The following is a 27,514-nucleotide window of genomic DNA, read 5'->3' on the forward strand; positions in this document are numbered from 1 at the left end:
GCAAATTTACCGCAGAGTGCTCAGAAACAGATGAAATTCTCGGGCGTTCGTCGTCCTTCAAGGATCCAACGCCGGCACGCGAGCAACCTGCCCGAATCGGTCGCGGTAAGGCCCAGATCGTATCCTTTCTTGGGGATAAACACTCGGCGAATGGTCTTCTTGCCGGTTTGCCAATGCCAACTTAAAAGAGCCCGGCGCTATAATTCAACGGTAATGCCAATCGGCTCTCTTACTGCTCGGCTCGCTCTGCGGTTTACCTTCTTCAAATCGGCAAAAACCGACATTCAACGTCGTCCTCTGTCTCGTCGTGAGTGCGTCTCCTGAAGGATCCTCGACGACATGTGTTGGACGCAGTTCCTGAAGACGATTATTACAGCTTAGCACGACTTGCCTCCTCCCCCTTCCCTCCCCTTGAGTAACCCGCTCTCTGGTCCTGCGGCAGGAAACTGAGCGACACGTTCCAGGTTCGACGGGAACGTCTTTGAAGACCACCGACAATGCAGAGGACAAGAAACCGCGATCCTGCAGAGGACGCACTTGTTCTTCAAGGTCGACGACTTGCCAATCTTCTTTTCAGGTCACATTTCGTCCAATATCTAACTAGGATTTAATCCAAGGAGATGTGGTCTTTTATGTATGTATGTATGTATGTATGGAGCTTTGGATTGGGTTTTGATCGATTTGATGATTAATAAGAAAAATGACTGTCGACACTTGCGAAATTTTTATCATCGACTTCCGTAATGTTGGTGGTGATAAAGGAACCAAAGTGCTTACTGACAAGCATACGATAAAAGTCTTTCAATACGATACTAGATGAATGGTGAAACGCGTCGTTGTATCACGCCTCTTAAATTATACGCTTTGAATTCGTCGGTTTATAATAATAATTTGTGCTGCGTGGCTTTAAGCAGTTTGTTAACGTCGCGTGGGTACACAGTAAAATTCCATAGTTTCTCGACTGATTGCGATTTATGGAGCTTTACGGCATGGCAGCAGCAGCCACGGTCGCGGATGTTCTCTCGACATCTTTTTTTCTTTTTTTTTTTTCTCTTGTTAGTTACTGGAATCGGTTAGCCAAACTTTTTGAATACCATTAAAATGTCATAGAACCAGAATTCAACTTGTTTACAAATTCTTTTGCATTGACATTGGAAATGTTATAAGTTATATATATGTTGCAATTTTGTCAACTATTATATATATATGTAGACGCATAGTACAATAGTTAGTTCAGAAACTGAGAAATATGTATCTTAGTATTTCAATTAGTGGACGTTGCTCAACCTCCAATTTCTTTCTCTTTATTACTTCACCGTCTTCGTTGGGATAAAATTATACAGTTTCTATATCCGTCATCACTTTCCTCTCTAAGTTTCCAATCAATATTCATACTGTCTGCATAAAATTGATTCAACGGAGTCGAGTTAAGAGCCAAATAAACGTGCCGATGCGTGTGCTCGTCGTCCAACCTGAATCATGTCTGACCCTGGCCTTCGATTTACGGTTCAGAGGTTAAACCGACGGAAAGGCATATACTGGCTTCCAGAATGTCAGGTTGAAAATTAATCAGATGCACGCGCGTCGCCACTTTCTATGGTATGTGCTGTCGTCAATGAAAAGGCGTTTCGAGCTTTTTTAATTCCATTTTCTAATGAAAATTTTATATACTGCAAACAATCGATGGCACAAGAAAGCTTGAATGAAAGTAAAAAGGAGTGAGTTTAGTCTGTAAGTTCCATTTAGATTTCAGTGGTTCATGGTGCTTGTATGATTATGCTGAGAAAGGGTTGAGAGGTAATGAATTTTATAAGCCTCTAATGGGCCAATTACAATGTTGAATCAGTAGATTTGGATGGTAATGTTTTCGGTAAGGTTTTCTCGTAGTTTCTGGTAGCTGGACCAGTAGCGAGTCGATTCGGCTTTCGGTGAAGCAGCAGCCGGCTACCGTCTCCTCCATCCCATGTCTAATCCCCGAGTAGTTAAGGCTGGGTATTATTATTCTCCCATTCTCAGTAAACCGGTACCTATACTCTTCGAAATGCTTCTGCCCAGGGAAAGAGATTACGGCTAGACCCGACCAGAAATTCGTGTGATTCAGCAATTAGTATGTATCCTTAATTCTGACTGAGAAAACGACTGATTTCTGTCATTCTTCGGTTTTGATGAGAAACGCCGCGAAGCTATTCCTTCGATAGTTTATTACACGGTTAATTGTTCTCCATGTTGAATTTATCAGTTACTAGGCTTAAGGTGCTTATAAAGACGCGTTGTACAACTCGAAAACGCGGGGATGCAAAACTCCTATACCGCTTGAGCGATCAGAGTGAAACTTGGGCAGTTAATGCCTTATTTTGGCAAAAAGTGAAGCGTCTTTTTACTTTTTCAAAATTTTGAAAAAAATTTTACAGATTGGTTACCACTCACAGAAATTGGCCAAATTTTAACAATTGCACGGAATGGATCGAACTATACGGTATGATGCCACTCGGCGGTGATGAAACACACATTTTGAGACCAGTTCCATGAGATTTGATGGTGAAATGACGAAACGGCAGCTGATCTGGTTTTCGATTACGAAGTACACCGAAATCTCATTTTGGCGATATTTGTTACCGACATTACGCGCATGCCGGTAATGTATGCGTGTAATGTCGGTAAAAAATTACCGACATGCATGAAAGATCGGTAACAAATGTCGTCAAAATGAGATTTCGGTGTACTTCGTAATCGAAAACCAGATCAGCTGCCATTTCGTCATTTCACCATCAAATCTCGTGGGACTAGGCTCAAAATGTGTGTTTCATCACCGCCGAGTGGCATCATACCGTATAGTTCGATCCATTCCGTGCAACTGTGAAAATTTGGCCAATTTCTGTGAGTGATAACCAATCTGTAAATTTTTTTTCCAAATTTTGAAAAAGTAAGAAGACGCTTCACTTTTTGCCAAAATAAGGCATTAATTGCCCAAGTTTAACTCTGATCGCTTGAGCGGTATAGGAGGTTTGCTTCCCCGCGTTTTCGAGGTGTACAACGTGTCTTTATAAGCACCTTAAAACTGTTTTACCAAACTGCCGCTTGTCTTCTCTGCAGCGCGTGGAATGGATAGAATAATTTTACTCTCTAACCATTGTACGAAGTGTCTTCGAGAGTGGATATACCTCTCGTTCTGAGATTCGAATTCACCTCCATGGTTCTAAATACGGTCAGGTGGGTGTAGGAGAAGTCTCGCAAGGATTCCAAGTCAAACGGTTGCGGTCGATCGGTGTGCAGTTAGGCCGTGTCCCCGTTTCGATGCAAATCTGCATTGCATTACTTCGCCGAGTTCGCTTCAGTACTTGCATTCACTTTCTAACAAGCTGATTCGCCCCGATTTGCCTACGCTCGAAGCTCATGACGTTATGGATTGAATTGGATTGAAAATGGTTGGGTATACGTGGATCAGCATTGGGGGGACTGATTACGACGACACTGGTATGGTGGGTGATACGTTCTTTGGCAGTCGGAAATGGTTTAGGATCAATATTGAACGTCTACTGAAGACGTTATAGTTCCATGCAAGCTTCTGGGAGTCGATGATATACTTTCAGCTACGTAATCCGTTATAACAGGTCCGAAGATGTGACTCGAGATATGAGAGTCTGGACCCTCCATGCCTGTGGACCGAATTATCTCATACGACAAATATAAATCTACTTTTAATGACTGGTCAGAAATTTCTTTCATAGAGAATCAGGGCCGCGTCTGTTATTTCTGCGTTGTCAGAGATTTGAAAAATGGTCGGAGATGCCTGTTTACGGAATCAGATTTCCTCGCGAGGAGTAGGGAACCATTATTCTGGCATCTGCCGATTCATTGGTTCACTGTTTAAGCGTTGTAGGCTTTTGACTTGTTTAGTTTACTCGATACGATGACTTGGGACAGTATATTTAAATGACGAAAACGAAGAGCTCGTCGTCCATGGTGGACCTACCTTCATGGTCTTTGGACAAAAAACGTCGACCAAACAACGTCAGAGGTGTAAACGATCACGGGACTCGACGTTCGACTTTCTCGAATTGAAAGGTCAACGTACTGTCGAAAACTTAGGCAGCCTTGAAACATCGATAAAATTTGCTGTCTTCATAGATAATCATAATGTACATATTATACAATCTTTTCGTTCCAATGAAGAGTATTGATCGATTTATTGTTAACAATTCATTAACGCCGGCTATATATATATAACCATTCAGCCATTAAATAACGTAACAGGTGAGACGAACCTCAATTTCATCGTTATAAGTCTCGATTTTACCGTTGACTCCGGTATCTTGAAATCTAATCTCGACACCCGGTAATCTGGAAAACTCTGAAAGCTGGAAATAACAGATGGCTTATTGAAATTGTTAGGAATCAGGTGTGTTCCATACCTCGAGATTGATGATTTTTATTTTTTCACCTGATCAACTGCTTTCCTGTGTCCCATTTATCCTTTACTTTTCGGGTGCGAACAAAGAATCTTGAGAGATCGATGCGCATCGCCGCTCGATTATCGCAGGGATTTTAATTGACTGTATTACGAAGATTGTCATTAAAGAGACCATTTGGTCAAGACGCGATCCGGTTGCAGAAGCCCCAATGACAAAGCTCGTTATTCGCTGCTGACGTAATCGTTGGTTACTGCGGATATGATGCACGACGACTTCTTCCATGCTGTCACATGCCTTACATTATACAATTTTTAGTCACTAGTAAATCACCACACACACACACAGACTGTTGCAAAAAACTTATTCGCAACTCTTTCATAGAGTTACAGAGTCACCTCGCGAATCGGTTTCTGAATTCATTTTAATCGCTGAACCATTTTATGGTATTGTATAAAAATTCTGCATGACGAAGGGAATTACTTGGAACGACGATGAACACTGTGTGGTCACAAGACTCGGTCTCTACTATCAATTTCATCAGTCGCGCTCTTGGCCATTGAGCAACGGCAAAAAACAGCTTCATATGCGACATTAAAAGAGTGACTTATTACTTATGCTCGAGGAACGGTACTTAATAGCCATCATTTCTTTAACAATATAAATTTCGATTCAACTTCGGACAAAGTTCAAGACGTCTTTAAACTTTCACACCTTTTGCAAGGTCAGGACAAAGAAAAGGAAAAAAAAAAATGTTTTCCGTATCTGCAATTAATGGAAATAAAATTCATTTAAAGAACTCATCTGCGAATCGTGAAATAAATTGAGAACAGTTGTTTATTTAATTTTTTTGTTTCTTTTTGTTTTCCTTTTCTTCGCAGATTAATCCCACATTTGCGGTACTTTTTCGATCAGTTTACGACGCTAGTCGTTTCCGGTTTGAAAGGTGGCGCGGTGTGAGATCTGAATTAAGAACGATAACGCGAATAAAAAGTCGAGGACTATGGTGGTTGGCCTCGTAGTCGGTAGGATGTTCAGGTCCTCTGTAGGCCCGAAACATATCGATTACCGATTTACTCGGTTCAGAATAAACACCTTCACCATTACCTGCCTAAAGCAAATTTTCCTCGTTCTACGGTCTGATTGCCTCGTCGTACAAATGCAAGCTGACTATCTGCATGCCTGCGTCTATTTAGTGTTTTACGCAATAATGCAATAACGACTGCGGTACAATCCGTTATTAGGATCGATGAGTTCATACACGCGTTCCATCACGTGACTTTGATTAAATCTCGTGTATTCACTTGATTCAGAAGCTATTGATCGAATGGAACATTCTTCCGACATGAATTGATTTTTATATAATTGTGTACAAAAGACAAGGTGAATTTTAACTTGTCACGTGACTTCACCATCGGGTAGGTAAAGCTATGGCAGATGTCGCAGATTTTCTTGTAAAGCTGCCGAAAGAGTTCAGACACCTTCAGGGTGGATCGCAAATCCTTGGTTCAATGTTCTCGCAATCAGCGTGGGATGGAAGCGAGTTGTTATACTCGGCAAGGAATCGTTCCACCCACGCGGATGCAAGGGATAAACTAAACCTGAAGACAGGAGTCGCCCACCAACGAAGAAGAGATCCAGTAGCTACTAGTCACGAAAATCACTGAATCAGATTTATGGGTGGAAAGCTGGATGGTTCATAACCTTGAATCTTTCGCCAGAGCGGCTGTATGAGATACATTTTTTGAAAATCGGTTATTCAAGATTGATATTTTAATTTTTGAGACATCGCTGTAATTTTTTTTTGTTTCGTTTTCGTTTTTTTTTCCACTAATCGGACTTCTAAGATATCAATGTTGATGTTTTAAAAAGGATTATGATGATTTCGCGAACATAGTGAGCGCTATAAATTAACAAAGTTTTGGAAATGTCTATTTTTATAGATAAATATAGGTAATTGTGGGAAGGTTATGGGGAATAGGAAAGCTAAAAACGAATCCAACGTTAGAATTTCGATATTCAAGGTGGAGAATATAATATGGTGGACTGAAAATATGAAAATTGATTCTATGCGCAAGAAACTTATCAATCGGGGATATTCGGGATCGCTGAAAACAAATTCGACGACATAATTGTGAAATTCAAAATGGCTGATCCAAAAAACTTAGTGAGTCCTGAGTGTGCATTTTCGAGACATTCCCATCACTTTCACATTTTGAGTCCGCCATATTTGACGCGCCATTGTAAATTTTGTAAAATTTCTCAGCTCTGACGTCGTTTTTGAAATCAGCGATCTTAACAACCCTTATATATACCTACCTACCCAGTTTCCAGGAATTTTTTATTGCAAGGAAAAAATGTATGCTTCAAAAGGTTAAATACTCAATTTAAAAATAATATCACTAGATTTTAAATACTTCAGCCTATCTTTTCACTCAATTATATACGATCTGAAATTGGTCCAAGATTTTGAACTCCTGTCAATATATACCTTGAATATCATCTGCAACATCTGCCTCAGTGTAATACGACGACGAGTAGTCTTCACGGACGTAAAGGATATGGCGTTAAGCTTTACGATGACGGATATTTGCTCGATCGTTCGAGAGTACAGCTGAGGCTGCGTTAATGAAGGCGGACCGAAGTCACGACCTTTCGGTGAGGGAGGGAGGGGGGTTGCGTAAGTCTCGTCACGCGAATAATAACGCATATTCTCTTGCACCGGATTATGTGCGCGTGTAACCATATTTCATCGTTGCATGTGTGGATGTGAACATCTGCGGCTATGCTCAACGAGTGACTTATACTCGTGCTCACGACTTGTGTACATCGACGTACTTGTGGTTAAAAGTGTGCAAAACCAGCGTACACTGTCCTGAATTTAGTCCTTTTGAAGGGTCGCAAATTCCTCTCAGATTTCATATCTCACTTTTAACATCGATAGGATAGGTCAATCATTTTTGAGGTCAGTTTCAAAATCGGTAAGTGACTGTTCAATCGTTTTCTTAGAACATGGTCTGAAGTCATGCATCCGAAGTTCCGTTAACTCACTTCAAGTATGATACTCGAATCTTGCGGCGTCATTTTATTTCTACTGAAGTGATTTTTTAAGTAGTATTTGAAGCTTCAAGTTTAAAGTACGGTTCGTCGATGGATTGTTAACCACACTCGCATTGATGGATCGCATCAATAAATGCTAATGACAAATTGCTCCGTCAATATTATTCTGATTGTATGACAACGTGATTGAAAATTTACTCTTTGGGATGAACTGACTGATCAGTTAGTCTCGTCGAAATTGCGTTGTACGCGTCTGGAATAAAAAAAAATGATACGTCTTTCTTGATCATCAATAGCGATTTAAATCAGCCCAACTTTTACTTTTTAATGGGTATAAATTAAAAGCTACCTTCCTCGTGATTCGAGTCAAAGTTTGTTGCGATCCTCGAGGCGTTATATGGACTATCTACCTATAATTATTATCATTTTTTGTTTTGTTTTTTCTTATAATGATAGATTACGAAGCGTCGTTGCGAAATTGAACATTTAAAGGCTTGAGAAAAAGTTGTCTTATGTTGCACTGCATAACAGTTTTTAAAAGCAACGATCAGGTACAGTTAATCACTGGATTTGGAGGTTATTTCCTTGCATAGACGTAGAAAATTCTAATATTTTAATTACGTGCATGCTTTCGGTAATACCAGATCTATAAATGATTGTGTACATATTATTGCAAAAATATAGTCTCATTTTTGTATCATATTGTGTAACGAAGCTGCGATAACTATCTTATTTCCGTCGTTAAGGTGCTTGTAAAGACACCAAGAAATTGGCCAAATTTTCACAGTTGCACGGAATGGATCGAACTATCCATTATGATGCCACTCGGCGGTGATGAAACACACATTTTGAGCCCGGTTTCATGAGATTTGATGGTGAAATGACGAAATGGCAGCTGATCTGGTTTTCGATTATGAAGAACACCAAAATCTCATTTTGGCGACACTTGTTACCGATCTTTCACGCCTGCCGGTAATTTTTTACCGACGCTACACGCATACATTACCGGCATGCGCGTAATGTCGATAACAAATGTCGCCAAAATGAGATTTCGGTGTACTTCGTAATCAAAAACCAGATCAGCTGCCGTTTCGTCATTTCACCATCAAATCTCATAGGACTGAGCTCAAAATGTGTGTTTCATCACCGCCGAGTGGCATCATACCGGATAGTTCGATCCATTCCGTGCAATTGTGAAAATTTGGCCAATTTCTGTGAGTGGTAACCAATCTGTAAAATTTTTTTCCAAATTTTGCAAAAGTAAAAAGACGCTCCACTTTTTGCCAAAATCAGGCATTAACTGCCCAAGTATCACTCTGATCGCTTGAGCGGTATAGGAGTTTTGCATTCCCACGTTTTCGAGGTGTACAACGGGTCTTTATAAGCACCTTAAAAGTGTTTCACTCTTTCGAACGAAAAGAGATCGGCGAATCGGAGAGGCTATTTTCACCGTCTGAGTTTGCTCTCTTGCGAGTTGAGGGTAGAACGTGGGAGCCATAATCGCCCCATCTAAATTTAAATTATTAACATATTAGCTTTGTAGGAAACGCTGTGTCACAGTGATGGCGGGTATAATACACTTGGCTTAAGTAAACGAGGGCGTTAGAGGATGCGAAGATTTGTCGGCGAGCCTGGTTTGGTTTAAGTGATGTCATCCGTCGACTTGTCCTTATAATATTGCAGACTACGATTATTGCGCTGGACTTCGGCTTTACACCGCGGTAATTCAATATTAACCGATTTTAGGGCCGATCCAACCCTTTTTCAACAACCGTCATCGCATCGTTTTCAAATAAATCAATTTTTAGAAGCATTTTTCTAGAAAATTTTCTCACTTTCACGATTTAGTCAATTCAATGAAATTATACTTTTTTTTTTATGGTATTATCAAATACTGAAAACCCTTTGGTAGATTCAATTAATCGCTTTATACAGTTCGCTAATTCTATTCGGTAGATGAAAATTGGTAAATTTTACAATTTTCACTTATTGTTAATTATGCAAGATATTTTTTTTATAACTGACAAAATACTTTTCGCAACGCGTTAAAAATCCTTTCTCTCAAAAAAGAAGTAAGATCAGCAGTTATTAGGAGGAACTTCAGACATCTGTCTTGTATAATCAGCAGAACTAAATCATTCGTGGTCTAATACCATTGAATCAGCCAGTCAATTCACAATGGCATATTTTTTTTTTTTTTGCCGTTGTTCGAAGTGGCACTTAATTCATATAGCATATATTACAATCAGACGATAATTTGTTCAGTTAAAACAGTGAAACAGTCAATTTGAAACGTCTATTTTAATTTTAATATTTCATATTTTTATCACCGATCTTATTAACTCTCGGAGTTTTGCAAGGAAAACGTTTTTCTGATCATTCATGCTTCGCAGTGATAATTGTTTTCACTTTATTTCAAGGTATCTGATCGGGATTTAAATCATCTAACTATTTACAAGCATTTTCATTGCTTAAGTGGAATCGAGCTGTTCACAACAATGAACAAATTAGCGTTCATTGTGGCGATACTCGTGCTAAAGAGGAGGTTTGTTGTCGGCTCGCGACACTTGTTTTCACGTTTTATACGACACCGTATCACCAGGCTTTACACTCTGCACGATGTGACGAGACAGTGACTCTCAATCCTTTGTCGCTTTCAATATTATCTATTGCAAATAATTTTCTCTCGTCTCCTCGGCTTTCGCTCTACTGTATTCTCATTTTTTCACATTTCATACGACGTCGTCTGCAGCCGTGGAAAATTATTACTATCAAGAAGCCATAAATTTCTAGTTAACATCAGGTAGCCAGAATTTTTGCATCATTTATTAAATATTACCTACTCCAAAGCGATGATTAATTATCCAATCTACAGCTAATTCGTTTCCGTATTACACATTCATTTACATAGGCGGATATCGTATATATATATATATATATATATATATATATATATATATATATATACCTTGTTCGAGAAACCTTGTGGTCGTAGTTTGGCCTTAAACCTTTGCGGTGATTAAGGAAATCTGTAATACCTAGGTAGGTACATGTATCGTAAGGGAACACGAACCCTGCAATCTGTGTAAATTTGTGTTAAAAATTTTCGATATTTTTATTTTGAAACTAATTTACGAGGCTCCATATATTTATTTGCTGTCCGGTAGGCAATAAGTGCACGCAAACTCTCTTTCTCTGCGCATTTACAACTTAATCATAGGCCAGTTCTAGTTTGAAAGAGATTCTATGCGATTCGAGCAAGCACTGGCGAATATTAGAATTAGTTTATTTTTTCAAATTCAAGTTTACCACAGCACGAATGAACGGAAATTATTATTGTACTACACGTCTGGTTTAATGGCACTCTTAGACGTTATTATGATACATAATTAACCATCCGGTCATCACTCTTCTGCAACTAATTTTATGTTTCAAGTTTACGAGTATTCAAATCAAATATTATTACACAGCTTGTCACGCCAGACTTTAGCCCTGCAGTTTATTAATTATTTCTGTCGAATTTGATGGACCATTTTTGAAATCTAAAATCATTTGTGGTCTAAAGTTGCGGACACCAATCAGCCCACTTTAAGAATTGCGTACGACTCGATTTGCTGATTCACATCTTACTTGATATGCGTAAAATCAACTTCAGGCTGGCTGCACACGTGGACCGAGTTCCGGCTGTCGTTTAAACAGGATGTGCGTAGACGGTTAATTCGTTTTATGTGTGTACGTATACGTCGCTTTATACAGATGAGAGAGAGAAATGGGGTGGATCACTCTACAATCTCGTCAATCCATGTTGAGGTCCCTCCAATAGCTTTTTTTTTCGGTCGGTTGACTCTCTCTCTCTCTCTCTCTCTCTCTCTCTCTCTCTCTCTCTCTCGAAAATAACATATGAAAGTTTACTTTGATCGCAATCACTAAAAAATCAAATCTGGGTATATGTACTCCGAGAAATACAGGAATACTGGGAAAACCCGGGAATTTTCTGGTCTTTCGTGATGTTGAGCGAAATTTTGCGAGATTAAAGCTGCGCTGAGAGAAGACATGGCGGGTATTTAAATATTCTGTACAGTTGATTTGATCATTCTCTTTGACAGTCAGGTCAAGTATTTTCTTAGCCGAATAAAGTCTATAATATATAATATTGAAATTATGAATGTACTCCAATACTTTCAAACCAAAGTACACAAAATATTATCATGTTTTCGATAACAGGTTTAGCAATGCAATATTTTTTTTTTTCAATATACATATAGATATGAAACGTGGGAAAATTCGGCATTTATTTTTTATGGTAGTCGTATGTATATGTTCTGATTTAGCATGCTGATTCGCTTGTTTATTTATAGACCATTTAGACCATTACACATTATATCGAGTTTGCAAGTGCGACGTGACGTTAGAAAACAGCGATATGACCTCTGATATCGTAATGAAATAATAACATTCCTCGACGCACACACATTTCTTACGTTATTAATGGAACTTTTTTTTATGTGTTACAGGATTCGTATCGTGCGCTCCGAGTCCCTGCAAGAATGGAGGAGTGTGCGTGTCATCCCCTCGTGGGGAGTTGTATTGCAAGTAAGTCCACGAACCAAGTTATTGCATGAATTTAATCAAATTATTAATCTATCAATTTAATTGGCAATTTTACTTCGTCGAAAATATCAGCGACAAATTTTGGCAAATAATTGTCTGCCAACGGAGCATTGAGCAACGAGGAGGAGTAAGTCGAATACACTATACACTCGGGTATATATACATATATATATATATATATATATATATATATATAAATAACTGGCTCGCTAAGATGGAATGCGAGAACAGCGGTACAGTCAGCCTCCCACGCAGGGTGTTGCGGGGGAGAAACGATCCGTGAAAAGCATCGGCCCTGGGGCGGTGGCACTTATATTCGTATAATACTTGGACTAGTAATGATAGCTTTATGCCGAGCTCTCATTTACCAACCGAGCGAGTCGAGGCACGAGGTGAACTCTCGCGTTATGTGGTATTGTCGTAATTGTGCTGGTCGAGCGATCGGTCAGACGGTCAGAAGTCCCTTAAGAATAAGATCCGATGGCCTAAAGGCAGCGTGCCAAACCTCTGCAAGACCATCCACGTCATTTCACAAAGAGCGAAAAAAACAAAAAAACAACACTTCAGAGGTCAAGCCTCACCCATGGTTCACGCGGTTTGTCGGGTCATCTCTTTTAGCTCAAGGGCTTCACATGAAAACAAGGCTCACACCTTCACATATTCTCTTCAACCGAACGTAACGATCGTCCAGTTTTTAGAGAATTTTTATATTTGAGTCCATTCGTTTCGAGATGCGTCAATGTGTATGCATACCTACATTATCTGGTTTATTTAGTCATCACAGCTCTTGTCATGTAAATTTTAAGATTGGTGATCGATGAACAATGTTTTAATAGTTGACAGTCATGACGTTCAATGTATATGTATAATTTGTCTATGGTCGTTGGTTTTTCACACATGGAAGATGCAGAATGCAACGGCTGTTCAGCGCTGAACGAAGTCAGGGAACGGTTAAGAGGTTATGACGTGGGAGTTTATAGGTAGATGAGAAGTGGTAATCGAGGTAATAATTCTACCAGTCGTCGAGGATCGTGACTCGGTGACGCTTTCAAATTACCTCTATGTCTGTCTCTAAGAAGTCTGTGGTAGAGTTCGTCACTAGCTTGATTTCCAACCCTTGTAAAATCTTCAGGACAGTCACTTTGTCAGACAAGTTTGTCAGCATGGCTTGTTCGCAGTTTTTGCAAAAGGATTTGAGATGATCTTTGTCATCGGGAGGAAAGGGCTTGATAGAAAAAGAAATCTTGAATATATCAATTTGTGAAAAAGTTCCGAGTCATGATCATGAGGGGCCGTTAGATCCTCAAATTAACTTTTGAGACCAACCAACGAGGCTTTGGCCAACTTTTTGAGCCCGCTGTATAATTCCGTTGGTTGGTTGGTTCGTCGTTCGTTCACTCTAAGTGAAACAATATGTCTGTTTGTCTGTCTGTCTGATTTGCTTCGTCACGACAGCCGCAATGATGATTATAATAATGGCGATTTGCATTTTACTGAGAAGATGCTCGGCTCTTTTACTCTCTTCGTTGAGAATCTCAAGTTTGTTGACACTTAGAGAAACTGCAGGAATTTACTGCATTAGTCCACTTACAACAGACTCGCAAATTCGGAACGAGTCACGAAGCGAATTCCATTCAGAAAGCGAATGTTAGAATCCGAGCTCAATCCGACCGACTCCATTAAATTGCAACTCAACCCGCATTACGTTTAATTGCCCGAGTAATTAGCAGTATGAATCCATTCTTGCTCACTGGTGCGACCTTTGTGCCCACGCCATGCAGCTATCGCTCCCTTACATAGCTCAGATGTAACTTCTTCATGTCTTGCGGTATAAGACGTGCAGATATACATCTGGGTTTCGTATTCTTAAGGCCACATGCTTCAGTATCAAAACTCTGATCGTATATTTGGCGTTTCGTCAAAAGAATGTCAAAAATAGGAGTTGATTGGAAGGAGGCGTAACCACAATGCCTGAGAGAAGCCTCAAACTTAGTATCTTGCTAGCACAACTAGCTAATTATGGCTAACTTTGTCCAATCTCCATGATCCTTATGGTTTTGGTTTGTCAGTGTGACAAAGGGTCGAATGAAACCGTCGTGCATTACTTTTTCTCCAACCACCCTGCGAGGATCGATATATCTAGATAGCCGATATAATCTTAACGGGAAAAAAGAATTTCTCTTCGTTCCTGTCGGCGTCCATTTGCATCCACGTATTAACCGCAATCCTGACTTTCCGGTTACCGTATGCACCAGGTTCGGATCAACCTGTCGACGAGATTACCGATGGCAATGAATACGATCGAAGATACGAACTGTGTCGTGTCCACTGCATTCGCTTCCCTTCCGGCTAACCGTGTGCAGCTTGAGGTCAAAGATGCTTCGAGTACTTCAGAGCATAAGTATCCAACTGTAGTTATAGTATATTAGCCATATAACTATTTAACTGTATATAGTTAAATTCAAAGGGAATAGCGTCAAGTTTTGTAATGCACTTCTCAGTTCGAATGAACTTGACAAAGTATCAAGCAAAGACTTACCGTACACGGAGGGAAAGGACTATTTGACTCAAGTGATATATTCGTTGGATTCAACTAAATTCGGCGAAAACAATATACTTACTTTTGTTCAAATCTGTTGTTCTAACAAAATTTTATTAAAATCAACTATACATTTTTTTAGAATGATAGATCTTGAACGGTGACCGCCGGTGACGACACGTTTAATTGATTCAATAACTTTAACAATAAGTTTAGTTTCTGACTTATCCAGGACTATGCAGATTTGTTTTTTCATAAGATAAATGTTGCGTAGGCGGAGAAGCGTTTTTGTCTTAAAAATTTCAGTTCTTATGGTTACCTACGTCCACTCCACGGACAAGTTTATGCTTTACGAACCTGACGAACAACTAGTCTCTGGGTAATCTTGGAGCGATTAAACTACAGGTATATACAGGTATCTTGAGCCACGTCCACGAGCAGCGAGATTGGTTGGAAGTACTGTATACTTACTGCAGCACCGGGTGGCTAGCACATAGAGCGATACTATTCGTGTACTTTTTTTTTCTTTTTTTTTTCTTTTTTGTACCGCCTAGAAAGATTACTGTGTATGATATATTACACCTATCCATACTAAATGCCCGAATGGCCTGTTGTATCCTGCAGGATAGAATTGATTACACGCACGCGTGCAGCCTGCCAGTGCGATGGTGCTGCTGTTGCTGCTGTTGCATATTTGTAAAAGTGCAGGAGTGTGCCGGACGGCCAGCTCGACGTCGTCATTAGTAGTCGCAGTAAATGTACGCAGTATTTTTTGATCCTGTAGGATAAACCATAAATTTTCACCTTTCACACAGCTTTGCAATATGTGATTTCATTTTCCGCCTCTGCGAGCCTTTCCTCCTGTGTTAATGTTTGTTTCATTTTATTACACACGAGCATCGCGGCTACGGAGCCAGGGGCTCTCATCGCGTTTCTGGCGGAAGTGCTTGTTTCAATTAGACAGAATCCGATCTAAGCTGAAATTGACTTCCGGTTGAGGTGCATGTATACCTACTCCGACTATATGAATTTAAAGCCGCAGAGAGAGAGAGAGACAGAGAAAGAAATAGGGAGACTTGAGAGAGAAGAACTCGAGAAATCCAACGACGCTGATAGCATCGCCGACAAACGACGGTCATCAATTGCTATTGGAGAGTTGAAACATCGGTGCCCATTGGCTTAGACCCTGCCCCCTATACATATCCTAGTGCACAGATGCTGAGTTTGGGGTCTAGCCAATGCTGAAGGGGCGGAGGCGACTCGAATAATGGCCACAATAACAATTGCCCTCACGGCTAGATGATTTTGATCGGTTGTGGTGGTGTAGGGCCTGAATGTGGGCATAGGGTAGCCCCAAGGAAGGGTGAGAACCTGATGAATAGTATCCATCAGCTCGTACTGCCATCGTATACAGTCTGAATCTGTAACCAGCGGTCGTTTGTTAAACTTTAAGTTTCGTAGTCCCCGTATTGACGATATTTTTCGAAAGCTGAGTCTCAATGGGATCCCGGATGATTATCAAAATCTGGTTTTTACAGCGAATACAATAACAGAGTTTACCGGTTTCGTCGCAAAATAGATACAAATTATTTCGGAGTTTCGGTAGGTTTTCGACTGCGTGAGGGTTTTTTTTTCTCCGTTAGCTTCAATTTATGGTCAGTTAATTTTAAATATTTAAGGAACTTAGCTGACGAGGGGTCGTCGATACAGTTGAGGGCCAAGTGTCCGTAATCCAATGGTACAACAATGTCCGCCCGAGGCACTTGACAATATGGCAAGTTAAAACTGCGAGCGTTGGTTAAATGATGAGAACAATAGAGCGGGATGTGCACCGCACACACTGCATTCAGTGTTTTCCCCCCTTCTCCCGGGAATCTCGACAACTGGACGAACCGACCGACGGATGAACACGCGGCGATGGTCCACGGGGGGTTAGAGGATGGGGAAAGCCGCGTGCCTGGCCACGTGACCAGGAGAGCTTAGCTTCGGTCGAGCACCTTTTTGACGAAAGGGTTCGCCCGATCGGAAGGGAAATAATAATGTTGTTTTTCCCTCTTCACGCGAACTTGAAACCACGTGTTTTTGGTTAACTGATGTAACCAAATTGTGGGAAAGTAATAAATGCTGATCATCATTCATTTTATTTTGAGTCTGTGTGCTGCGGTATCATTTCGTCATGTTTTTAACCATTCGATTGACAGTCTCAACATACTATTATCATTTAATATTTCATGATCAAAACTATCAAAAGACCTAAGCATCAGTAAAATTTATTGGAAACATATTAATAGTGAAAATTAGTGCTCTTTGCAAACGGCTGCAGGAATGCTATCCTGACAAAGCTGTAGACTGAAGTAATAAAGTATGGCCATGTGGATCGTCATATGCTCAAATGTTTTCTTCAGTGGCCGAAACGAAACACACACACTGGGCGATCTTTTTTTTGTCAAGCTCCCTCTCGATGCCAGCGGGTCCTTTTTGCAGCCATCGTCTCCCCGTCGTTTTGCCCGATTTCTTAGTTTTCTCCTCCTTCACCGCGGTCTCAGAGTTATACATTTTTATACATCAGCAATACTTCATTTGTTTATATTCCTCTTTCTTTTCTATCCATTACTTCACAGGTGTCTTCTGCTAAAGTCTGTGTAACGTGTAGTTCACGTCTATACCTAGAGTTCAATCAGTGTATGTACTCTTATGAGGTTTACATTCACACTCTTCGTAGGCTTATCGCTTGTGGTAAAACCTTGGTAAAAAGTGGACCGCAGAGCTTGTAACCAGAGCACGATGTTGTTTAGGTCGTGGGTAGATATGTTTGGACGTTATCAGAATGACGTTGCATTGCGTCGCACAATTGAATGTCACGTGGTTTCCTCAAGGAACCTGGCGCCACACGCAGTATCGTCGTCGTCGTCGTCGTCGTCGATGCAGTTTATCCCTCGCCTGGGCCTTCCACCGGAAGTTGGAAATTCTAACACCAGTTTTTACGCGACTGTGTGTCGAGTCAGCTTAAGATTACCGGACATTTGGCAACACCACTGGCTGCAGGCTGAATATAGGATGAAGAAAAAGAGGAAAGGACATACCTCTATTGGGAGACAAAACGTGTATTCCATGATTTTTTATTTCAGATAAGAATTAACTGCAACATTGGGATTTTCTTCTTCTTCTTTCTTTGTGGGCAAGTGCCAAGTTTCGGTTTACTGGGATGAATTTGAAACTTCGCATTCTTGAGGACCACCAATAGCTGCACAAGGATCTCTAGTGAATCCTCCAAAGTGCATGGCGATGACATCGAGGGGAGAGAGAATCGGTTGTCATCTTGAGAGCGTGTGTGGCGAGATGGATCCTCATGAATCCTCAGGAAGAGACCGACCGACGAACCAGACGCCCAAACCCTCAGCCCACAGACGACTCCCCAGCCCCTCAACCCTCGGCGAACAGGTCTGTCACGCCACGATGCGCGGCTTGAAATGCCATTACCCTGCAGTGGCGATCAATTACTCTGATGAGGTATACACTGCAATTTGATAAAAAAAATTGCTCGCGTCATTCCATTTTCCAAAGATCAAGTGCTAATTTCCTCCGAACACGAAGGGCATTACAGATACGCGGTATCAATTCATGGTCTAGAACATTCCCTTATATGTACAGATGTGTACCGGAAGTGATCATACTTCACCACCATTCAGTGGTGCTCTCATTTTAATAACGTTAACCCGATGCTGGTAAACTCAAGTTTTTCTACCTTGTAGTAAAAAACATAAGAACAGAAGTTTATTCGGTCATTAAGAATCTGATCAGGATACGGAAACGGTATGCGACATTCCAGGATCCAGATTTTGAGAGACACAGCTTGCAGCAGCTATATTCATCTGGTTTTTCGACGCAAACCTGACATTGAGAACCACTGACAGACGATGCCCTACGGCGTTGCAACGTCGTGCGGACTCGTAGATGTTCGGTTAACTTCGCCCGCGCGCATGTCCGGCCCGAGATTGTCTGAGCGCACGACGTTCCCACGCCCGCTGCGCATGCGCCGTCCCTCCCCTTGTCGCCCCTCTCCACCATCCCTCCCGCGCTGACGACGCGCGTCGCTTCTGTCTCTTTTCTTCTTCTTTCTCCTTTGCTCGCAATGTGCGTCTTTCTCTTTGTTTCTCCTTCCCTCTCGCCCCGCGCTGCGCTCATGCATCACCCCACAGCGCAAAGAGTAGGTTCCGTCACTTGCCACGGCGTTGGCGTTGCTCCGCCTGCGCTGTACGACGCTGTGCTGATCACAGTAACATGCCGCTTCTAATAATTTCGCCGGTTCGTCACTGACCGGGATCAATATGAACGGGAAGTTGTCTGCCAACGACCCCCAGCACCTCCTGGTGCCTTGATAACTTTTAGATTTCTTTTAAGAACTAACTTACGATGTCGTATCGCTACAAGGGATTTCAGTACGGCTTATATGAATTGCAGAAGATCGGAAGTTTGTTGAATCATCTTCTAGTTTCCTGATTCACAAATACTTCAGAATGGCTTCGGGTTCCGGGACAGCTGCAGCTACTCCTTGGGCTACGCATCTGTAGGATAGACCATTCATTCTTCTCGCGACTTATGGAAATCCCAGCTTAAGGAAACATGCAAATTCCCATACTGTTTGTGCTACTCGCATTTTATGCCTACATAGCCATGTACTTTGTCTCTATGGGTTGCCTTGTCTTTTTAATACAACAACGCAGACGGTCGGATGCACCGTTGCTTTCACACTTCGATGTTGATTGCTTGCGCGCACATTGCCAGGAAAAATTATTTAGCACCAGCGGTTGTGCATAATTTCACTACCCTGTTTTTCTTGCTTTTCTCTTTCTCTCAAGCTTAATGAAAAACGTTCTTCATGTTTTTCCACATATTTTTAATCAGTAAGCCATAGGCAAAGCGTGTCACAACTTGCAAGAACATCACAATATCTTCACTCCGCGGTAAGGCATGGTCAAAAGTGTGCAGCATAAACAAAAAAATATCAGTCGGTATGCTTTGTTCCTCCGAAAAGAGTAGTTAGCTGAACTTTTGAATGTCGGCCTGTTTAGGTCAAGTTCTTTATTAGGTGTCAAAGATTCATAAATCACATTGAACTTGACTAACAACTATAATCAAACTTTTCCAACTTTTGTATTATAATTTTCTTTACATAACTCTTTCCACCAAGCCACATGCGAAATGGTGGATATGAGTGTCGAGTCTAATAGGTATGCATGATAAACAGTCTGCGAAACGGATCATGAATAGATCGAGGTGGACGTTGGAAAAAATGAAAAAATATGTACATTGCGTGCGCAAGGTTAGCATTACGTTATAGGCATGGTGAGCAAATGCTGTGCTAACTGAACTGTAGAGATACTTACGGCCTTCACTCACATACATTCGAACGAATCACTTGTGGGCTCGTTACTATTTTATCCTGCACCATGGTTGATCGTCCGGAATCGATTGCACTGCCGCTATTGAAGGTATATTTTTAGACAGCCTAGCGCAAGTATCAGATCATTACGCGAGATGCATTTTCTATTCACGTTGTTCAACATGCCTGCACGTCTGTATGGTTGCATGCAGGCTTGGGACACTCGCAGAAAGAAAGTCTCAGTCGCTTTAACGGAAGATTTTTCGGTATTTTCATGCGTGTATCATTAGACCTGAGTTTTCATGTGCACTTTGGAATTGTGCAGTAAAACCTTTTTCTTGCGTAGAGTCAATTTCTTCGCCTCAGTAGCATGTGGAATTAAAAATCAGATGTACAGCCTCCTCCTCGGACTTAATTTTTAGCTCTCAAGCCCTTTGACAGCGTTAATTCCATTCGTATTTTTCGCCCACGGAATGATGTGCGATGTGAGTGGAAATTCACACCAGGCATCGCACATATTTGCTGAAGTGTGAACACGTGATAGCAGCAATTCAGGGGAATCGGCATGCAGCGCGAGACTTTAAAGGTCGTCTGGTATATAATGGTAATATCCGCTGTAAAATAAATCGTAAATTTTCACCAACCTGTTCCTAAATCTACAAACCTGTCTGGGTGTTTTACTGGGGCCAAAAGACCATCAGGCATGGGGTATGCCTACGGCTTAGTGTATCTGCTTGTGCTGCTGCAGCGGCAAGATAATGGGGTTTTGTCTTTTTGGCTTGACTCTTAATAAAGAACGCGGGCAGCCTGCACTTAACGACGTGAACTCATCCAACTGCATACCCAGTTTTGTGAATAGCGCAAACTGCACTCTCGACTCATTTTGAACCGTTGAAAATTATCATATCAAATGGTAATTGTCTCAGTGAAACTACTCATTCATTTATCGCATATCATGGTTTGTTTTGGAGTTGGTCACTCCGAGGAACTCCGAAAGCCATTCGCAAATCTTTCAAGGTTTGATGGTTGTTCTCGAGTTAATAACATTGAGAATAATTAATGGCCGTGGTCTGGATGTAGGATTTATAAGTATTGCGATTACATACGAGTGTATTATAGACATACGAATAACTTTCTTGCAAGTCCTTTTAGCGAGCCGCGTTACAAGTTGTATCTTGTACATATGCGAGTTGGTTTGTGGCACTGATTTAGTATACGAGTATATAGTTGTACTATAGTACCGTTACTTGTATTTACGATGGAATTGCAATTATCCTGAGGGCGCGTATGAGTAATAGAAAATTGAGTGAAAAGTTGCAATCAGGCTGCAAAATTTTTCTTCGCCACAGTTCTGTGGGCGTTCTTAATTTTCTTTGCTTGAACAACCGGTAAGTCGTAGCTCAGGATCAGGCTTACCGGTCAATGGACTAAATGGGTGTCTTAGCTTATCTCGTTCTTGGTGTTGTGCTGTATTTAAATAGGTATATACTTCGTTCTCTTAAAGCTATTACGATATCGAATACTTTTTTCCAAAGGCAAGGATTTTATGGCTTTTATTTTATGCCTGGAACCTTTTCGGTTTCTGGACGCGTTATATCCCAATATGAATTACCGCACGTGCAGGCTGTATAAGAGTTTAGTTTCGGATTCGACGGTGAACGTGATTGTTGAATGTCCGTCTTAGAGGGAATAATCGAACCTCTATAAATGAGTAACTGGCACCTTAGTCAGCATAACCATGGTCATTTGAATTGGTATTTTTGGGTGCCTCTTTAAAGTGAATTAAGCAAGCACATTCGTTAGTCCCAACTCCGCTAGTCAACGTGAAGAATTAATTTCTCTCCTCGGCTCAACGGTTCTATGGTAATTTCCAACCTCTTATCCGCTTACTTGCCTCTAGCTAGAGGGGACAATTAAACTCGACTGACTGAAATTGATCCAGGAATTAAATTGGTAATTATAATTACGTTCTTTTATACAGCTGGGAATCATGCTCAGTGGTCATTTTTCCTTCATATTATAGCCAAGTCGTATCATACGATTCATTCTTCATTTTTATACATCGTCACACGAGCATCCGACATGAAGACTTTGAGCAATGAGGTGGTCCAAAATCAAGATGAATAGCGTTTTATCTCGAAAATCCGTTTCTAGTATCTTTCGTCGCGTCAGCAATCGAGGATGTATGTCTGTGGGATGTGGGTAAGGCAAGCGTAGGATCGGCGATTGAATCCAATAAAATGAAACGGAGGTTTTACGACCCTAGACGAGGTGTACCAACTCACAAGCAGTGCCCACGCGTGCGCAACTTAGAACCTCGTCGCAGAAAGGAAATTAACATCTGAAAGACGCCCCGTTCCAAACGACCAATACGGCTCATCAACGAATCATCATGAGTTGAAAAAGCCACATACTATCAGCGATCGACAAAAATGCGGGAAAACGAAACCCGCTGTTTTTGGGAATGGTATGCAGCGTAATCCCCACCAGAGTCAAAAAGCTTAAGACTAGTCGCCATAACCGTTTTTCACAAAAATTCAATCGCGTGCCACGCGGCTTGTCAGACTGCCCTCCTTGCAAGATCGTCTGAACAATTTTAACTACAGGGTTCCTAAATGGAGTTCTCGACCGGCATATCTGAATAAGTGGTTCTCCTGCACTAGCAGGTTCAGAGCTCCGGGTCAGCCACGGTTTCGGTTAGCTCAGGTCCATACCGCTGGTGTCTGTGTAGAAAAGGACGGAGCAGCTACAGGTTGCCGGTGCATTTGGTGGCCGGTTAGACTTCACGTGTTCTCTTCGTTTCGTCCTCTTCTTCAACGCTCTTTAGTATTCCCTGCTCGCGTAAGCCTGGCTGTGTGTAAATGCAGGTATAACTTTCTTCCTCGTTCAGATCAGGCAGCGTGCAGCGGTCTTTGCTCCACTCCATCTACCTCCAGGTTGACTCGTTGAAACCATTCAGTAAGACTTTTAGCTATTACAGGTACGAAGTGTCTAGAACATTTCAAATGATGCAGAGCGAGCTGAAGGTGCTGGTGATTTTTCTGATTGCTTGTGGCTGACAAGGCGGGGGGAGGCGCGGTCGATCACAAAACGACTTTCGATTTGTATTTTCCATTTCTGCGGTCACGAGCCATTGCCGAACCATTATCGCTATTAGAGTGATCGCGGTTGCGGGTCCCATCGGGCCTTGAACGCGGCGGAGGATATCCATGTATGTTATTTTGTGAACGATTATTGTAATGATACCTTTACGTCGATCGAAATGTGAAACAATGATACCTCGCGCTTGGTTGGGGGGTGGGTGGATGGATGGAACGCTTATCCCAGGCGAAGTCTGCAATCGGAGTTAACGACAATCGATCAGAAGAACATCAACGTTGACTTTCTCTATTCCGGGTTTTAGGTCGTTGAATGAAAGAATGAAAAAGCTTTTATGGTATTTGTGATACTCCCGCTTGAGATGTCAGAAACTGTAAGTGCGTCCTATGTTAATGAGGTATGTAAACTCGATTTTCTTACCATTTTAAAAAGTCTCCGGATGATCAAACTGCTGGCACTGATTACCCTCTGATAAAACTTAATTCCGATGACTCAATCGTTACTTATTACCCTCGTCTAATGTAGGCAACGATGTTGGAACTGACTTAACGCTCATGAGTCAAGTTAATAAATTATGCATCGAATGGTGTGAATGCTTGTACGGTGTGAAACGTGAGAGGGAACATTTGTCTCTTCAACAACAGGATTTAGAAAGTCCTCTCTTGATGATAAAAAAAATACATACTTTTCAGTAATTGGCTTATCTTTAATGATTGCAGCTATAGTTTCGGATAGAAAATTGTGAAAAACAATTTTTGATGCTATCAAGGTAATTCGGTAAACAATATACGTTACGAAAATATATATTCTCAAGTAGATTCTGCCACGTATACATATTTCTTCAACTGTAAGAACGCAAGAATTTGATCTTCACTTCATGTTTCATGCTATCAATTGAAAAATTATTTCTCGTATTTGCTTCGTTTCCATCGGCCTCGTGGATCCCTTAATCGAGGACTCAGTAATCGGAGCGATACAATGTTATAAACAGATAAACACACGTGTCTCGAAGTCTTATAGTCTTTAATTGTTGAAGGAAGACCGTTTTGTCTTACCGAGTTAATTCCTTGTTAGACATACTCGTTCATGCGTTATACAATTTTCTTTATGCGAGTTATAATGGTGTAATTCACAGATCCTTAGTTGGACTATTTGGTCGATCAAGATCTGTAACTCTCCATATTAAGTATCCACTTTACAACCGTGTTTCAGTCTTGAATATAATATCTGTGAAGAAGCGAAAGAAGATTAATGTCTTGGAAAAGTTTTGCGATCTAAACATTTGTCGTTACTGTTTTCGAATTATGCCTTCACATTTCAGAGAATAGTGCACAATCGAATTGAACAAAAGTGACAAACTAAATTCTCGACCACGTTTGTAAGGTGATTGTAGTCCTCGATTAGCCGGAAGCTCGAAGTTCGAACGAGTTACGAATTGTACATACATGGGTTAACGTCGCATTGTGCAAGTTCGTATCGTCGATATTGTATCACTCGATATGCATACAGTCACCGTGGTGCAGAGCCAGTGCAGTCTACTAGAGAAATCGCCTCTCTAGTCCCAATGTTCACGCATGGCTAACCAGAAAATCTCGCCAGTAACGTAACCGCAATTCCTCGCGCTCGTTTCGTACGATTGTCGTCAAGAGTCTGCAAGTTACACATCCTGGCTATTCCCGACGGTGAAAGTTCGAGAAACTTTGGTCGTCAACTTATCGATACCTAATTCCTGGCATCTTTTACGTGATTACGCAACAACTACCCTACCAGTTCCAATAAAACATTTGGTAGTTTGTGAATTTCATTATTGCTTTCCATTAAAAGGGTATCGCTAGTCAAGCATGTGACTAAAGTCGAAGCTGCGTAGCCGAAACTTTAATTTCTGTGGAAAATAGGCTTTCCAATGCTTATTGCGTCGTCGGTATCATCGGTATATAAAAGCCGTGCCAATTTTTTCTTGGTATTTACCGAGGGACAGATTTATGTGTGTATAGGGTGACCACAAATGTATTATTGTCAAGCAGCGGTGTAACCACCGAGTGGTCAATGCTCAGTGGTCAGCGGTGGCATGTTTACTAAGTCATCCAGTGTACGAGCCTCCTGAGAAGATGGTGTCGCGATGCTGAGCTGGACCTGGTGACCGATCCTTGCCGATCTATCCGTCTCCTTCTTCTTCCGCAGGGAGTAGTCACGTCACGTTGCCTTCTTGTTTGTTAAACAGAATACACATAACCTCCGTCGAAGGAAAGTGGCCCTTTTTCTTCTTCTTCTTCTTCTTGTTCATCTTCATCTTCATCTTATTCCATGCGGCGATCCTTGGAGCTCTTTACCATTCTTTTCCCATTTCCCTTTAGGCTCAGTTTTTGCCAAGAACCCTTTCGCCATGCACCGCCACCCGATCAAAGCTTGTCTTCTTGCTTCGACAGAAAGAAGTTCGGATTTTTAACTGGATAAGCAAAGTAGTTTTTCTTCATCACATGACTATCCTGACTTCAGGGTATATATTAATGATTGTCTCATGGAGAGAATTGACGCTGCGGTAAAAGAAAACGAAAAATCTATTAGAGCTGTCAGCTGTCAAAGCCGGCATTGAAAACATTTAGGACAAACAGTCTACCGTTGGCTTAAGTACGTCTAGAATGCCCCTTGTCGTCTGATCTTATGGAGATACGTGACACCGGCCAAAGAGGGGGAGGAAGGGGAGGGACAACATGTGTCCCTGACTAAAAATCCTCTCGCATGTACCGGTCATCATCTCAGTGTCTATGAACTTCCAGCGTCAAGTACTCTGTCCATATTTACTGAGTTTTTGGATAATGTTAGGCATCATTGATATATTTGAGAACTTGGTAGGAAGATTGAAAATAAGAAAACGGAAAGAATAAGAAGAAATTCGTTTCGTTTACTTATGCATATGTGGACAAACAGTGCTGCCATGGATCCGGTCATGTGTGGCATTTATGAGCAAAGCCTCGTGAAGTACCACCACCACCGAATCTCGCCGTCTACCATGCATGTGATGAAATTCGAAATATCAACCCTGTAAACTTATTATCGCCATAAGAATTGGCCAAAGGTAGATCGACATTCACTTGGTAATTAAATTAAGAAACAATAGTGTGACTGCATGGGCGGTAATTCATTAACGTCGAATCCAATTAATTCAGTGGCATCTCGTGCCTGCTCCACATCTTCAACCTTCGACTCTCAGCCTCCGTCCAGCCTTTTGGATATTCCGGTTTTGTGTAGATCGAGATTCGACGTTTTCGGTATTACGGCACGAACGTGTCTTGCATTTCAATCAGCTATATATTCGAACATTTGGCTTGTTCGCTCGTTCGTCTTTCTTTTTCTTTGCTTCCTCTTACAACCCTTTTGGCTTCACCAACTTTCTGCAGTAATTAAATCTATTTTTTTTATGTTGGCTAGTATTTTTTTCTTCCTATTTTCTTACTTCACTCTTAAGTCGTATGATATTGTATTGATATGTTAGTAACTTATTTATCGTGCCAGACCGAGTTACTTCATTTTTTAAAGTACCGTTTTCGACCGAAACTCAAGCTTTTAAAAGTGATCAGATTGAAAAGTGGTTTCTTGAGCCATGTTGACTTTTCTAGAGTTTCATTGGAGTTGAAGTGAAGTTGCGAGCGCGGGTCTAGCGAGCTTATTTGAGTATTGAGACGTCTATTTGTCTGCGCACAGACGCTACTTAGCGTAATGAGATCAATATTTCCGCAGCACCTGAGCAGCTATATTTAGTCTGCACGATTCGTGATAGGAGCAAAATCACACAAGCATAGTATTAAAAATAGGGGAGGAACTTCTTTTCGTATCTTTGATAGAAAAAAAGAATATAAGAAAATAATTCGAGACCGGGGACGAAGGAATTTCGTATTCCAACAGCATCCCAACTATCAGGAAAGCTGGCGTTGTGTTAACGTTTTACAGATACTTGCCAACTTATAGTTTGTTTGAACACGCGTAAGTCGATAACTGCACTCTTCCAACTCACGTGGTAACATTGACTCGACAATTGGCTGACCAGCTAGTCAGCCATGCCGTACGGTGTCGTTGCCTTCCTGACGACCCAGAGTCTGTAAAAACCACCGACGACAAGTTCAGCCGCGTAATTAATTAAACAAGCATACTTCGCTTGACGGAGATTTTTTTTATAGTTCTCCTATACATGACTGGCTATTAATTAGGTCTTGACTTACATTAACACAGTCTGCACCATGGTGTGTAGTCATTGTTGTCTTTCCGATGCGATGAACAAACTTTTCGAACTTGCATTGAAAACTTTTGTTTTTTTTTTTAATATTCTTCGGTGAGAATTTTAGCCTTAGTGTATTGTTGGTTACACTGAAAAATGGTTGGTATTTAACAATCCATGACGATCTTGATCATGGAAAT

General features: G+C 41.2%; 1 protein-coding gene across 2 annotated transcripts in view; it reads left to right on the forward strand.

The window, feature by feature from the left end:
- Positions 1 to 27,514, forward strand: part of LOC124416772 (neurogenic locus Notch protein) — a 152,233-nt gene that overhangs the window by 25,567 nt on the left and 99,152 nt on the right. For both annotated transcript variants that reach the window (XM_046898097.1, XM_046898098.1), the window contains exon 2: positions 11,984 to 12,062. In XM_046898097.1, the coding sequence (XP_046754053.1) occupies positions 11,984 to 12,062 (79 nt within the window). The remainder of the gene's footprint in view (positions 1 to 11,983; positions 12,063 to 27,514) is intronic.

Source organism: Diprion similis, chromosome 3 (assembly GCF_021155765.1).
Source record: "Diprion similis isolate iyDipSimi1 chromosome 3, iyDipSimi1.1, whole genome shotgun sequence".
Taxonomy (NCBI): Eukaryota; Metazoa; Arthropoda; class Insecta; order Hymenoptera; family Diprionidae; genus Diprion; species Diprion similis.